The sequence below is a fragment of the Liolophura sinensis genome, chromosome 5 (assembly GCF_032854445.1).
Source record: "Liolophura sinensis isolate JHLJ2023 chromosome 5, CUHK_Ljap_v2, whole genome shotgun sequence".
Lineage (NCBI taxonomy): Eukaryota > Metazoa > Mollusca > Polyplacophora > Chitonida > Chitonidae > Liolophura > Liolophura sinensis.
The window spans coordinates 13,972,277-13,988,741 of NC_088299.1; the positions used below are offsets into that span (position 1 = coordinate 13,972,277).

A 16,465-nucleotide genomic window follows, 5' to 3' on the forward strand; every position below is an offset into this window, starting at 1 on the left:
CTTGTATGTTTCTAGTGTGAGTTGCATGTCCATCCAGAATGAGTAGAACTCGGTTGTCTTTGGAAGCGCCAGAAGCTCGAATAAAGTGCTGGAACCATGTTGTGAATATATCCTTTGTTTGAAGAACTTACCTAAATATAGTTAGGTTGATGTAGGGTGTAAAGCATCCTTATAAATCCCAAATAAACGTTAAGTATTATAACTTTAATAAAGCCTCGAACTAGTTTGAGTTATACTGTAAAATAATGCAGATTATTATATGGGGCAAAACGGGACACAGTGTGGGGCAAAATGGTCCACATGTCCCATTTTGCCCCATTCCAGTGTGTCCCGTTTTGCCCCCAACTGTTAAAATTGAATCATCGCCATCACGGGCTAAAATTCGTTGCTGAGTTCACATTATTTACTTGTTTGTGGGAGCTAATTATGCAAAGTTTCAAATGGATATGTTTAAGGTAGTATTTCTTAGGATAAGTTATGCTCATACCGAGCTTAAAAACATGCTTACCTTAGATCAAACGGGTCAAAATTCATAAACTCCCGCTAAAATGACTTCATGTCCACGTGAGCTTTTAATGACGACCTTGTTGTTATAAATCGGCCTCGTTCTGATTCTGGACGCGACATCATAGGTGACAGCACCAGTATTATGCGTTTCTGAGAACTGTCCCATTTTGCCCCAAGGGTCCATTTTGCCCCACTTTCCCCTATATTTATACTGTCATGGTCTGTGGGCAAGGTACGAGGCTGGCCTACTGGCATTTTCCGGTCGGCCGAGGGACGCCTGCCGTTCAACGCCGCATTGGTGAACACTACTGTTTATATATGGTAAGACGGTTTATGGTTAAATGTCAAGTAGTTTATGGCTTGCTGTCCAACTTACCTGTGGATGTGGGAGGTAGTTCATGGCAACCTGCAGACACGCATGCATACTAACTTTTTAGTGATTTGGAAAGGAGTCGGGGTACCATAGTTGTAAGGGGTAACTAATAAACAGCTGCTAAAATGTGCATGTAAACAACATCCTGCTAAGTTCATATACCTGTGTATGTAGCTGTAGGCCTACTGCTAACTAAACCTTATCCCACCAAATGCTGTAATGATAGTGCTATGGGGTAAAAGATTGGAAAAGAAATCTTGATCAGTTTCACAGCTTGTTGCAAAGTGAAAGTCAAGTTCTTCTATTGTTGCAAACATAATACTATCCATAAGCAGCGAACCCAGTGGCGGGTGGGGGGAGGTTGGGTAGGACTCCTACCATCCGAAATGACGTATTTTCGATAGGCCAAATAACATCGGCTGAGGGGTTTGAATAAAAATGCTTAATAAATGATGGACAACATGCGTAGTAGAGTGATACAAGAGAATCAGATGTACAGCCCTATCATAAGGTGTGGTAGAGGGATACATGAGAATCAGATGTACAGCCCTATCATAAGGTGTGGTAGAGGGATACATGAGAATCAGATGTACAGCCCTATCATAAGGTGTGGTAGAGGGATACATGAGAATCAGATGGGTCATTCCGTGTCATTTCAGCTGGCTGTTGTGGTGACCCTCTTCGATTTTGCTGAAAAAATTCTTAAAAATTCCTTGACATATACGAGGAAGGTTTCCCAAGTTTTAGCCCCAAATTCCAAGTGGTTTTTGAGATATGACCATCTAAAGACACCCTGTAAAGTTCATTTTCAACAGTCGCGAATAGGATATCCATTCTGGAGGCATTTTTGGATGACCATAACTTCCAATTCAGTGGGCCTAGAAGTCTGAAAATCTACAGGGTATTTTCTACCCCCTTTCAGAATATGGAATCAAAAAATAAATATCTTAAATACTTTTTGGGATGTGTGCCCCTAAAAATCGCATTTCGTTCAGTGTATGTATACTATTTTGTATTTTCAGTGAGTTGCCATAGGTCATGTGATAGATTTAGTAGATATTTGTTGCCTGATTAATATTATTGATGTATAGGACAATTTGCAGAAGAAAGCCTGATCACTTTGAGGTATTTTTATTCATGTAGTTGGTGTCTGACATTTTACCTTGTTTTTGTCCTAACTCTTTGAAATTTTTCTACATCTAGATGCATCTATTAACCATCTGTGGTAGAAAAGTCAAGAGTTGTTCTCAACTCCTTCTACTGAAATTAAATTTTTGAAAAAGGCAATGTTTTGATATACGTTTTATCACCACAGCCCTATCATAAGGCGTAGTAGAGGGATACATGAGAATAAGATGTACAGCCCTATCATAAGGCGTAGTAGAGGGATACATGAGAATCAGATGTACAGCCCTATCATAAGGTGTAGTAGAGGGATACATGAGATGTATGGCCCAGTCATAAGTCATAGTGAAGGGATATATGAGATGGACAGACGTATCATAAGCGTAGTAGAGGGATACACGAGATGTACAGCCCTGTCATAACGTGTAGTGGAGGGATGCATGAGATGTACAGCTCATTCTTGAGGTGTAGTAGAGGGATACATGAGATGTACAGCCCTATCATTGCGTGTAGTGGGGGGATGCATGAGATGTACAGCCCATTCTTGAGGTGTAGTAGAGGGATACATGAGACGTATGGCCCAGTCATGAGGTGTAGTAGAGGGATACATGAAATGTATGGCCCAGTCATGAGGTGTAGTACTGACACACAATGTTATAACGCAGCTTATGTTGTGCATATATCAAAACTCCGTAAGGTGACACCATTTTGAGCATTGAAACGTATGATAAATATGTTTAATGAGTTTTGTGAACGTGGGACAAAGATGCCACAAGACGAAGTAAATAATCGTTCGATGCATTATTTATTTGTCTATAATTTTTTTTTTGTAGTTGATGGATGACAATGTAGTGGAAGTTTGACCTTTGTTATTGAGCTGAACAGGCCTGACACCACATCAAAAATAACAGTAGTTGAGGATGATGTTTCTATAACAACATGGGACTCCGAAGGGGTGTGAGACTCTGTTTGGTTGGTCGAGGATGGAAGCGTATCCTTCTGTACAGTGTGGGTTGTCTTATCGCAGTAGCTGTACTATCTCAGTTTGTCATAGTGATGATGTATGGCGCAGCAAGCTGCTCCAACCAGGAATCTCAAAGGCTACTGAAGTTGCTGGTAAGGAACATTGAAAGCTGTAGAGCTTAGACAAGTCATTTACGATATTTATTTACCAGTAGCACCGTACCTGTAAGACCAGTCCAAGCCTCAAGATGATGACGCTGTCTCTGACTGAAGTCAAACTTAGTCTGAACAGGGTCAGGCTCTGGGATCACAAAGCGATCTTACACTTAAGTCCAAATTTTGAATCACTTTAAAATGGCCGGTCAAAATTTTGAATCACTTTAAAATGGTTGGTCAAACTTTTGCTTGACAATATAAATTCTGTGTAAGTTATTGTTCAACAAACTTTAGCTAAAAAACAGACTGGAACATACAAAATTTAATGATTGAAATTTTGACTTAAGTCTAAGATCGCTTAATGATCATGGGGCCAGATTTTTAAACATGATAAATTTTTACAGGAAAGCAGACTTACTTGTCAGTGATGGGGTCAAACTAGGATCTTGTCAATTCATCTATTCACTTTTGTACTGTATGTACAGGTGACATTCTGGCCGAGTACTTAGTGCACTAACGCAGCACAAGTAGTCAGGAGCCTTTCACCAACGCAATCCCTGGGCTCTGTCTGGTTTCCTCCCACCATAACGCTAGCTGCCGTCGTATATTCTTGAGTGTGGTGTTAAACAACAGTCAGATAAATAAATAAATTAGTATTTACATCATGAAAGTGGGCTATTTCTGTGTAGACAAATAATATCATTATCATCATTCAAAACACTTGTACACCTTGAAAGTGAAAACAGATACATGCCTTCACATACACGTGTACTCCACTGCACTCAGCCATCAGAACAATTCCTCACCGGTGGCGTCACCTTCCAAAGTGTAATATGTCCTTCTTTTCGTATTTGTGTTCCACACCTTATAAGCATGAATTTTAACTTGCCATTACCCAAATTTAAAGGTAGAAAAATTCCCCATGATATCATTGCCTAGCAGTGTAATATGTATACCCTGTATGACCTGAAATTTCGCCCACAAAGGTCCATTTTTAGAGGCAAATAAATGTCACAAAATACTAGTTATGGTGCTGAAACTTACAGTTTGCCAGCAGAATACCATCCCAAGTTCCAAGCAAACCTCAAAACACCTTCCTAAAATCAATAGAACTCTTTCAATCAGGAAAAATTGGCAGGTTAGTCATGGACGAAATTTAGGGTCATTTAGGGTATGTGTATATGTACCTTAGAATGCAAACAATTAAAACATTTAAGTTTAAAGATAAACTTGTGAAAGTTACTGTAAGATACAGTTTAATAGTGTTGTTTATGGTGATGAATCATGATAACTTCATTTCTTTCATCACATGAGTTGTGTTTACTGTTACTTTACAGTGTCTGGCGTATAAGCAAGGCTCTGTCATCGGAACCCTGTGTGCCGATCTTTGTGTGCAACACAGAATGACTTTCATCAAGTGCCTAAATTTCAAGGGTGGAAAAATTATTCTTCTCATGAATTCGGGTTCCACAAAAGTAGTTCTGAAAACAAAAGAAGTTGTTGTGCCATATTCAAAGACTTTACGCCATGTCTTGGGAATTCCTGAGGGAGAGGATCAGCAGAAGGTGATATACCCTGAATGGGAAACATTCCGCAATATGGTGATTGAGGAGTTAAAAATAACAATAGGCTATACAGGAAGTCAAAAGCAAAACAGAAACATCTTAAGGGACATCTGGGGGATCAATCCCGAAAACTATAACTCACTCAGTCAGAATCCAGAACTGTCCAAAATTGCAACTATGGACACAATATGGAGTCTGGTGCAACAAACAGAATTTATGGTTATGAAATTGAACCAAGACTGGAGTTTCATTCCGGAAATTCTGGGAACATGTGGAAGATTTTACGCGATGGAATTTGTGGAAACATCTTCTCTGCTGGAAAGGCGGATTTTAATGAAACATGATTCTCCATGGTTACAGAGGGTTGATGTTTCTATGCAACTGTTGAAACTGGTTCAGGACATGAATAGTTCTCTTTTTGCGGAACCTTTGCACATGTGTGACGTCAAGTTGGAAAACTTCGGTATTTCCAAATCTGGACAGCTTAAAGCCATTGATGTAGACATGTTCTTCAAGGAAAGGAAAATGGCTAATGAAATTATGTCTGTGCATAATTGCTCAAGTCATTATGATTGTGATTTCTTTGATTGCAAAGGTTGGTGCAATGTGAAAACACGAGACTGTCTACAGACACGGGTCAACAATAACTTACAGGTACGCAAGAACCCTATTTTTTCTTGACAGGATGCTTGATGGTTCATTGTTATCTGTTAGTGTGACTGATGTTCTGAACGCTGACAATTATTGATTTCCTCAGTAAAATTGTTTAAATTTGTCACATTGTGTAACTATCCAAATGGTACGGTGTGTTACCATTGTTTTGTTAAATGCGTTTACAGTGTGTTACCATTGTTTTGTTAAATGTGTTTATCATGTTTTGTTTTGCTGTTGAAATTTGAACCAAATAACTTTATTTTGGGCATACATATACGCAAAATCGGTTTACTTCCAAAATTCAAGAATATATTTCTGATGTACCACTATTAAAGTTGATATGCTTTTGTATCTAACTTAATTACAGAAATTTTGCAATATATGATTGAGTGGAATCAAGCGTATTCTCAAAATTGTTCATATTGCATGCAATTGATTTTAGTTAAGTGTTTTTGTGGCTTATTTTGATTTTTCCAATCTAGCAGAAGGTTAATAGGAGTTAATGTTGTCCTCATGGGACAAGTAATTTATTATGGAATGTGTACAAAAATTGTTGAGGGTTTGTACCATTACTAATATAATAACACAAAGTCCATGGGGAAAAATTGACAATTGATGTATGAATGTTGGATCGGATTGTGATGCAGATAAAATGATTAGAATCAAGTTGACAAACAAAGAGAAGTCTGAAACGCGACAAACTAAATTATACCATGTTCTGTCTATCCACAGTACATGTACATGAAGTCTGAAACGCGACAAACTAAATTATACCATGTTCTCTCTATCCACAGTTACATGTACATGAAGTCTGGAATCCGACAACCTAAATTATACCATGTTCTCTCTATCCACAGTACATGTACATGAAGTCTGGAATCCGACAAACTAAATTATACCATGTTCTCTCTATCCACAGTACATGTACATGAAGTCTGGAATCCGACAACCTAACTTATACCATATTCTCTCTATCCACAGTACATGTACATGAAGTCTGGAATCCGACAACCTAAATTATACCATGTTCTCTCTATCCACAGTACATCTACATGAAGTCTGGAATCCGACAGCCTAAATTATACCATGTTCTCTCTATCCACAGTTACATGTACATGAAGTCTGGAATCCGACAAACTAAATTATACCATGTTCTCTCTATCCACAGTTACATGTACATGAAGTCTGGAATCTGACAACCTAAATTATACCATGTTCTCTCTATCCACAGTACATGTACATGAAGCCTGGAATCCGACAGCCTAAATTATACCATGTTCTCTCTATCCACAGTTACATGTACATGAAGCCTGGAATCCGACAACCTAAATTATACCATGTTCTCTCTATTCACAGTTACATGTACATGAAGCCTGGAATCTGACAACCTAAATTATACCATGTTCTCTCTATCCACAGTTACATGTACACGAAGTCTGGAATCTGACAGCCTAAATTATACCATGTTCTCTCTATCCACAGTTACATGTACATGAAGCCTGGAATCCAACAGCCTAAATTATACCATGTTCTCTCTATCCACAGTTACATGTACATGAAGTCTGGAATCCAACAGCCTAAATTATACCATGTTCTCTCTATCCACAGTTACATGTACATGAAGTCTGGAATCTGACAGCCTAAATTATACCATGTTCTCTCTATCCACAGTACATGTACATGAAGTCTGGAATCCGACAACCTAAATTATACCATGTTCTCTCTATCCACAGTTACATGTACATGAAGTCTGGAATCCGACAAACTAAATTATACCATGTTCTCTCTATCCACAGTTACATGTACATGTACATGAAGTCTGGAATCCGACAACCTAAATTATACCATGTTCTCTCTATCCACAGTTACATGTACATGAAGTCTGGAATCCGACAGCCTAAATTATACCATGTTCTCTCTATCCACAGTTACATGTACATGAAGTCTGGAATCCGACAAACTAAATTATACCATGTTCTCTCTATCCACAGTTACATGTACATGAAGTCTGGAATCCGACAGCCTAAATTATACCATGTTCTCTCTATCCACAGTACATGTACATGAAGTCTGGAATCCGACAAACTAAATTATACCATGTTCTCTCCATCCACAGTACATGTACATGAAGTCTGGAATCCGACATCCTAAATTATACCATGTTCTCTCTATCCACAGTTACATGTACATGAAGTCTGGAATCCGACAGCCTAAATTATACCATGTTCTCTCTATCCACAGTACATGTACATGAAGTCTGGAATCCGACACCCTAAATTATACCATGTTCTCTCTATCCACAGTTACATGTACATGTACATGAAGTCTGGAATCCGACAACCTAAATTATACCATGTTCTCTCTATCCACAGTTACATGTACATGAAGCCTGGAATCCGACAGCCTAAATTATACCATGTTCTCTCTATCCACAGTTACATGTACATGAAGTCTGGAATCCGACATCCTAAATTATACCATGTTCTCTCTATCCACAGTTACATGTACATGAAGCCTGGAATCCGACACCCTAAATTATACCATGTTCTCTCTATCCACAGTTACATGTACATGAAGTCTGGAATCTGACAACCTAAATTATACCATGTTCTCTCTATCCACAGTACCTGTACATGAAGTCTGGAATCTGACAACCTAAATTATACCATGTTCTCTCTATCCACAGTTACATGTACATGAAGCCTGGAATCCGACAGCCTAAATTATACCATGTTCTCTCTATCCACAGTACCTGTACATGAAGTCTGGAATCTGACAACCTAAATTATACCATGTTCTCTCTATCCACAGTTACATGTACATGAAGTCTGGAATCCGACAACCTAAATTATACCATGTTCTCTCTATCCACAGTTACATGTACATGAAGTCTGGAATCCGACAGCCTAAATTATACCATGTTCTCTCTATCCACAGTTACATGTACATGAAGTCTGGAATCCGACATCCTAAATTATACCATGTTCTCTCTATTCCCAGTTACATGTACATGATGTCTGGAATCCGACATCCTAAATTATACCATGTTCTCTCTATCCACAGTTACATGTACATGTACATGAAGTCTGGAATCCGACAACCTAAATTATACCATGTTCTCTCTATCCACAGTTACATGTACATGAAGTCTGGAATCCGACACCCTAAATTATACTATGTTCTCTCTATCCACAGTTACATGTACATGAAGTCTGGAATCCGACAGCCTAAATTATACCATGTTCTCTCTATCCACAGTTACATGTACATGAAGCCTGGAATCCGACAGCCTAAATTATACCATGTTCTCTCTATCCACAGTTACATGTACATGAAGTCTGGAATCCGACATCCTAAATTATACCATGTTCTCTCTATCCACAGTTACATGTACATGAAGCCTGGAATCCGACACCCTAAATTATACCATGTTCTCTCTATCCACAGTTACATGTACATGAAGCCTGGAATCTGACAACCTAAATTATACCATGTTCTCTCTATCCACAGTTACATGTACATGAAGCCTGGAATCCGACAGCCTAAATTATACCATGTTCTCTCTATCCACAGTTACATGTACATGAAGTCTGGAATCCGACAGCCTAAATTATACCATGTTCTCTTTATCCACAGTTACATGTACATGAAGTCTGCAATCCGACAACCTAAATTATACCATGTTCTCTCTATCCACAGTACATGTACATGAAGTCTGGAATCCGACAGCCTAAATTATACCATGTTCTCTCTATCCACAGTTACATGTACATGAAGTCTGGAATCCGACAGCCTAAATTATACCATGTTCTCTCTATCCACAGTACCTGTGCATGAAGTCTGAAACGCGACAAACTAAATTATACCATGTTCTCTCTATCCACAGTACATATACATGAAGTCTGGAATCCGACAGCCTAAATTATACCATGTTCTCTCTATCCACAGTACCTGTACATGAAGTCTGGAATCCGACAACCTAAATTATACCATGTTCTCTCTATCCACAGTACCTGTACATGAAGTCTGGAATCTGACAGCCTAAATTATACCATGTTCTCTCTATCCACAGTACCTGTGCATGAAGTCTGAAACGCGACAAATTAAATTATACTATGTTCTCTCTATCCACAGTTACATGTACATCAGGAGTATTTAAGTATGTTTTTTTTTTTTAAATTTCAGAGTGTCTGTGAAAAGATTTTGGTCAGTACATTGCGCAATGGCTACAATGGACTGCTCCAAAGTCCTCCCCTCTCCATTTCGACTGGTTTGAGCAGAGTGTTGAATGATTGTGTGCACCCAGCAAACAGCCTCAGCTCTGACGTGCCTGGAAAAGCTGAAAAGGATCTGCTAGAACAGCTGATAACACTGTTAAAGAGTACACTACAATCCTGAAGCACTACATTCTACATTTACACTACATTCCTGCCAGTTAAGCAGTTAATCTAGCTATTTCAGGTGCGTGGAAAGTTGTAGAAAATACACGTGAAGATAATAGGAGTCTGACATTTTTACATTTATGAAAGAGTTGGGTAATTTTATCAACTTTCAATATGGATTTAACAGATGTGCACTGCAGATTATTTAAATTAGGATGCCTGTGATATACCTGGTGAAGGATGGGTAATTGTTGATTATATTATAAAATGTATGTTGATTTTATATTATAAAAAGCAAATTGAAGTGCGAAGGTACCTGATTACCTGTCTCATTGCAGAAGTTACTACCACAAATGTGATATTTGTTCTCCTTGGGATTTCTAGTTTGTGCTGTGCTTTAATTAAAATGCCCAAATTTCTGTCTTTCATGTCATAATCTGTATTAACAGAAAGCTTAATTAAACCTTATCTGCCGTTTCCTGTTATCATGTGGCAAGTGCGTATTTACGAGTGTGTTGGATTTTACAGTTATATGTGTGTACGTATGTGTTGTGTGTATACATTTGGATATACAATGTATGTATATATTTTTGATATCACATGTTGTGGAGATTAACAAGTTAATGATTAATTGTTGATATCCTTATATGGATAATATCTTATATTTTGGAAGACTGTTTTTCATTTGTGTATGTACATAAAAAAAAATAAAAATATTTATGCCTTATTAATTACCATCTTCCTTGCATAGTCATTTTGAAATAAATAGGTTCTCTTATACATAAACAGAAGTTTAAATCAAGGAATATAGTAGCATCATTCACAAAGCATTAAGCACATGTATTGGACTACTATGTTGAGCAGGTCGTGACAGTGGTTAAGATGCTAAAGATGAATTGTTAGGACTTGTGAGCTGTGGGTTCAAGCCCGGCCTTGGACAGAGAATGGGGAACATTGTCTGCCTAAAACAAGTTGGACCAAGCAGTGTTGTTTTTGGCTGTAGTTATGTGACTATTTGTTTGTAGTTGTACACATAATGCAAAGAGGTAGCTCAGGAGCATTGCAGTGTAACAAGACAGTATGATGTGTTTTTACACAAATTAGAACTAACTGGTGCAGATCAGGCCCACTTGTGAATTTCTCAACCCTCACTGTCCATAGGACAAGAAGGAGTCAATAAGGCCTTTGTTCAACACAACTTACAATGTATCTCCCACCAACATGATGGGCACATTTTAACATCTGATGTGGGTAAGTTCTTTGGAAACAACCTGATGGTTGGTGTTTTACCTTTGCTACTTTGATTTCCTCTGCCAGTAAAACTGACTACTATTATGTAAATGGAAAATTCTTGAGTATGACATTAAATGACAATCAAAGTACTACGGGATCCCTTACAGGGATAACATAGTCAGGAACAGTGTCCTGCCCAACTTACTGTTACTTTTGTTTGTTCATTTTCAGCGTGAAACAGAATTTTCAAGATTCCCAGCATGCGTTGTTTAGGGGACATTTGTAGCAATAAGGGTTTGAAGGTTCATACAGTCTTACATGAACTTCTTTGAAGATCTCCCTCCTTCTTCCAATGTTGCTTACATGAATGTATTGAACTTGCTTTACACGTGAAAATCTTTGCATCACACGTGAGTGAGTGCTTGGGGTTTAACGTCGTACTTAACGATTTTTCTCTAAGAAATCCTTAGAGTGCATGTAATGTGCCTTCTTGTTACAGGACGGATTTCCACCGCTCTTTTATCTAGTGCTGCTTCACTGAAACGCCTCACCATAGACAAGTTAGCCGCTCCCGCCCAAGTCATTATACTGATACGTGTCAACTGGTTGTTGCACTGTCCCCTTCATGCTGAACACTGAGCGACGAAGTTACAACTTCCTCTTTTAACGCATCACATGTGAGAAACTTTGTCAGCTACTTGTCACACACCCATGGTTAACTTAAGTTTCCTCTACCCTCTGAGCAAAACACAATTGTGTCAATGAAATATTCTTGAATGCTGGCATTATGTTCAACACTGATCATTCAGATGGTTCGGGCTCATGGGGTGGACTATCTAAATTCACTTCAAAGCCCACAAAATAGAAGCAGAGATACTGATCTACACCTATTATGACAGCTAGAACGTAAGTCAGGATTGAAGGTTAATTGTGTGGTATCTGCCCCTTGAGATCAACAGATACTGTCTTAACAAATCATCAATGACATGACAAACAGCTGATGTTTGATCACTGTGCTCATTTTTTTTTACCCCAATCATCAGTGCATGTATATGATTTCACAAGACAACTTGAGATCAGAACTCGAGTCCATGTTGTTGTGGTTGAACATAAATATGCTAGCATCATTCAATACATGGCGTCCGGTCCTGTAGATGCTTGCATTTTTGCCCTCACCAGAGCTAGTTCTAGCACCTGTCAGCATTCTGGCTTTGTGAAACGCATGTTTATCAAGTTTTACTACATTCACAGATAAGTGACCATATCTGAAAGGCAACACTATGAACCTGTGTAAAACTATATTCATCAGTGTGCTGAGTACTGTAATTCTCCAAACTTTTCACTTGATTGCACAATGTGTATCCAAGCAATCAATGTAGTTTTGTCTCCAAAATCAAATTAAAAATATGCATAAATTGCACTGAAAATTGCTTTTTCATCTGCGAAAAGGTTGAGGAATTAGAGTAGCCCTTACTTTGTTAACCAGGACAGATATTAAGTATTGTCTTTTGAGGTTCTTTCAACAAGACATTTCTAATTTTCATCACTATTTTAATAACTTAAAAGTTTAAGGAAAAAAAACAAACATGTATATACATGTCTATGCTACATGTATAAGTAATTTTACAACATTGCAAAGTATATTGCACAAAGAATGTTTAACAAGAAAAGTTGTAGTACATGTACAATGGTACACATACCCTAAATTCCACATTCAATAAATCTTAATAACAATGTTGAACAATATCATGTTCACAAATCATCTCAACTGAATCGCCATTAAATGCTAAAGCTCAAAACAATCCGGACTGAGAAATGAGAACAATGAAATTCCATCGTGGTACTAAAACATAAATCAGTCAATTTCATCTGTGAGCTATCAATACTATGGCTTGTAATATGACAAAAGATCTACTTTCCAAATTCATACATTGAGAAAAACTCCCTTGAACACCTGTCAAACATTTCACAGACTGATATATACCCCTGCATGATGGTATACACACATACGGCCTGCATATTTCGCTAACTATCACACATCCACAACACCTTCAACATAACAATGAAAAGAGCAACAATTATACATCCAATTTACACATTATCCAATTACCAGAATAATACATCTGATTGAGATCTAGAATCGTGTTGGCATAATGTCGATGAGATTCTTCAGTCATGCGAATTTTCTAATGACCTCATTTTTCAATTCTTCACATTATAAACAGCGCTATGTGTACATGTAAATACATGTATAACACAGAGATGAAAAAGGATGTCTTGACCGCTAAAATCAGATTGACTAATTATAGTCTGAACTTCGTGTCAAGTACTTTGATGTTATCACCTTTTGTGTTCAAGTTAAATAAACATATTCTTCACCAAAAAAAAGCTTTGTTTACTGTTTTGCCAAATGGCCCTTCCAATCTACACTAATATTAATAAATTATATTCATGCACAAGAAAGGAAAAAGATGTCCCATAAAACTTTGGGAACTAGATAACATCATGCAATCAATCTTCACTTACTAAATGCAACACATAGACAAAACAACAGTTAAGGAAGCACTGGTTTTAACAATTTTTGGGGAAGCATGATCAATCACATGATAATGAAAGCTAAACATACTGAGGTAATGTCAAAATACAACATGCTTTACAGTAAATTCTTGTTGGGAATTTTTCTATTACACAGATAGTGTCATCAAGTGGGTTGTATGATTGAACAAGATCAGAATAATAATGTTCCCCATTAATACCTCCAACAATGTAGATCTTGTTTCCAACAACACAAGAACCAGCCTCACGAATATTTAATGTCCTCTTACACAAAGTCCATTGGTTACTTATGGGGCAGTATGTCTCTATGCTGATCACAGGTACTGCAAAACCATACCCGTCTTCAATATTACCCCCGGTGATGTAAAGCTTGTTGGCCACTTCTGCCATGGAGTGATTACAGCGTGCATTTAGCATGGGTTCTTTATCCTCCCATAGGTCTGATTCAGGGTCGTAACAAGACAACTGGTTACAACAGCCTGTGAACTTCTGCCCTCCAGATATGTATATACGTCCATTACACAGAGCTCCCGCATGGCTGAAGACCGCCTGGGGCTGTGAGGCCTTCTTCTCCCATTCATTCTCTGTGATAGAGAAACACTCCATTGTGCACATCACCATGTTCTCGTCCTGTCCTGCTATGGCATACAGCTTCCTGTTGTGGACTACAACAACAAAGTCTTTCCGTGCTTCATTCATGGACGGCAACTCAAACCAGGAATCAAAGCGAGGATCGTAACGAAAGCAGCGTGCCGTGGCAATTTCATTGTTGTCATTGCTGTCATATTTCCCACCACATGCATACATAAAGTTATCCACTACCACCACACAAGGGTTGTACAAAGGGATAGTACAGTCCTTGAGGAAGGCATAGCGTTTTGTCTCCAAGGTGTAGCTCTCCAGATTGTCCGCATTACACATAACCAAGCTCGTCCTGTCAGAGCGAACCTGAGTGCGCCACGTCTGTAACAGAGCCTGCTTACTTACGACGATGTGGTAGTCTTTTGCATCAGTCAGAAGATCCACACAGTCTGGGTTTTGTTTCATGATTGGCACACGGCTCACCTTGTCCACTAACTCCTCGCCTGATAACAGAGGTAAACGGACATTTCTCATCAGATCAGCCACGCAGGCTTCTCTGTTTGCTTTGTCAAATGCTATCCACTTGAGAACAAGCTCAAACAGACGATACTCTGACATGACACGAAGACAATTCTCAGACAACAAACTGGCCATCTGTGTCGAAGTCAGCTTATAATAATGTTCACTTTCAGCAAACACTTCAAACCGCTCCAAAATAAATTTTCTTGTTTCCTCTCTTGTATGTTCCAGGCTATACAGCTCTGTTAAGTTTAAAATGTCTACACAATTCTCAATAGTAATGGCTGCCTCCAAGTATCGGCTGCACAGTTCAACAGCATCAGTCACCTGAAGGTGAGTCGCTGCTGCCAAAACTTCCTCAACATTATCCGAGTTTAGCTCGAGAACACCGGAGTAAGCAAAGTCCACCACAACCTGTAATCCTGTGCAAGAGACACCCTTCAGTTCCACCAGGCCTTCTCGACTCTCTCGCATACTACCAGTCAACATGACATGGAAGTAATCGCTACATGCTGCCAGCACAGCCTTATGCACATTGATTACCTCCCCTTCAGCCACCAGTGAGTAGTCACAAAGAACAGAGTTCTTCCGCAGACTCTGCAACCCTTTCATAACCTTGAAACAATGGTTTTCTGCTGTCAACAACATTGTTGGGCCAATGTCTGTAGCTTCTGACATTTTATGCTTTTTGGGCCACTGCCCTAGCTCACCATAATGCCTTCCACAAACAGCAACGTCCATTCATCTACAAAAGATGGAGGGAAAATATCATGTTAAGCACTGAAAATACAGTGCTACAGTTTATGGATATAAATTTGGATTTGATTTTTATTGTACACAAGATTAGTTTATATCGTCGAAACTGTTTGAATTTCTTCATTTCTCTTGTGAACTCATAAGGCGGCCTCCTTGGAAAAAGCTGACTTAGATGACTGTCTCTTTTCTGATGCAGATCGAACATCGGAGGCATTCAAACACATGTCAAACATGGCTGATGAGCTATATTAGCCATGACCACAGAGAAGTTTTGGCCCAGTGCACATTTGTAAGATAATACATATCACTCGACTGACATACAAAGAAATGGACAGAGATTACAGACAACCATGTCACAAAGCGGACAACATCAGTATATTGAGGACAGCACACTGAAAACCAGGGAGTGCAGAGTCAAGGCCTGCATATCAACTATATTTCTATGTAAACATTGCACCATCTAAGCCTGGATGCATTTTTCACCAGGGATAATACTTTAATGAATTACCATAGCAAAACTGTGTGCGACAGCTGGACGGCGAGATGCTGGGTTGACCATCCAGAGGTAAGTGGAGTGCTTATTCGGACCGCCATCTGTTCCTCACTACTTAGACAACGACGTTGGTCTCTGACCCTCGCCTAAGTTGTGAAGATTTAAATATGGCATATCCAGATATTCAAGTCAGACTACTAAAGATGCTCACGATCACAAGGTTTTCTCGGATTATCTTTACGCGTAGGTCGACTGTGGAGTCAGACGAAGATGTTTAGGATCGCAACTGAAGCAAGTCAATTTACGCTCAGCTTGGCGCCTGCTGTTGTACAAAGTCACGAAAGTTCAAACTTGCCAATGATCTCAGCCAAACAACAAGCGGAGTAAACATCATTACTGCTTTACATTATTAAGTCTTATCATCTGTTTCAAGGGATGTTATCACCTCGTGTGTTAGATGCAATCAACACATACATATAAGCAGACAATTAAAATTAAATAAATAAAAAAAACCTTGACATCTCCGTGGTAACTCCGTATTTATCTCCAGGAGGCGAGAGCTCTGGAACAGGGGACGCTACTTTTACGCTAGCTTCCGGTG

At 38.8% G+C, this 16,465-nt stretch overlaps 2 protein-coding genes across 3 annotated transcripts; one reads left to right on the forward strand and one right to left on the reverse strand.

Moving 5' to 3' along the window:
- Positions 1–810: 810 nt before the first annotated feature.
- Positions 811–10,416, forward strand: LOC135465843 (divergent protein kinase domain 1C-like). Its single transcript, XM_064743206.1, has 4 exons — positions 811–828; positions 2,839–3,121; positions 4,462–5,343; positions 9,529–10,416. Exons 2-4 carry the CDS (start codon positions 2,945–2,947, stop codon positions 9,739–9,741), a joined length of 1,272 nt encoding a protein of 423 aa, XP_064599276.1. The 5' UTR covers positions 811–828; positions 2,839–2,944; the 3' UTR covers positions 9,742–10,416.
- A 2,385-nt stretch (positions 10,417–12,801) lies between these two features.
- On the reverse strand, positions 12,802–16,407 carry LOC135465790 (kelch-like protein 13). 2 transcript variants are annotated; one of them, XM_064743133.1, is made up of 2 exons: positions 16,378–16,407; positions 12,802–15,360 (listed from the first exon to the last, which is right to left on the reverse strand). In XM_064743133.1, the coding sequence occupies exon 2, from the start codon at positions 15,354–15,356 to the stop codon at positions 13,575–13,577; it is 1,782 nt and encodes a 593-aa protein (XP_064599203.1). In that variant the 5' UTR covers positions 15,357–15,360; positions 16,378–16,407; the 3' UTR covers positions 12,802–13,574. The 2 variants fall into 2 exon arrangements, with proteins under 2 accessions (XP_064599203.1, XP_064599202.1); XM_064743132.1 differs by lacking the exon at positions 16,378–16,407 and adding an exon at positions 15,880–16,257.
- Positions 16,408–16,465: the final 58 nt, after the last annotated feature.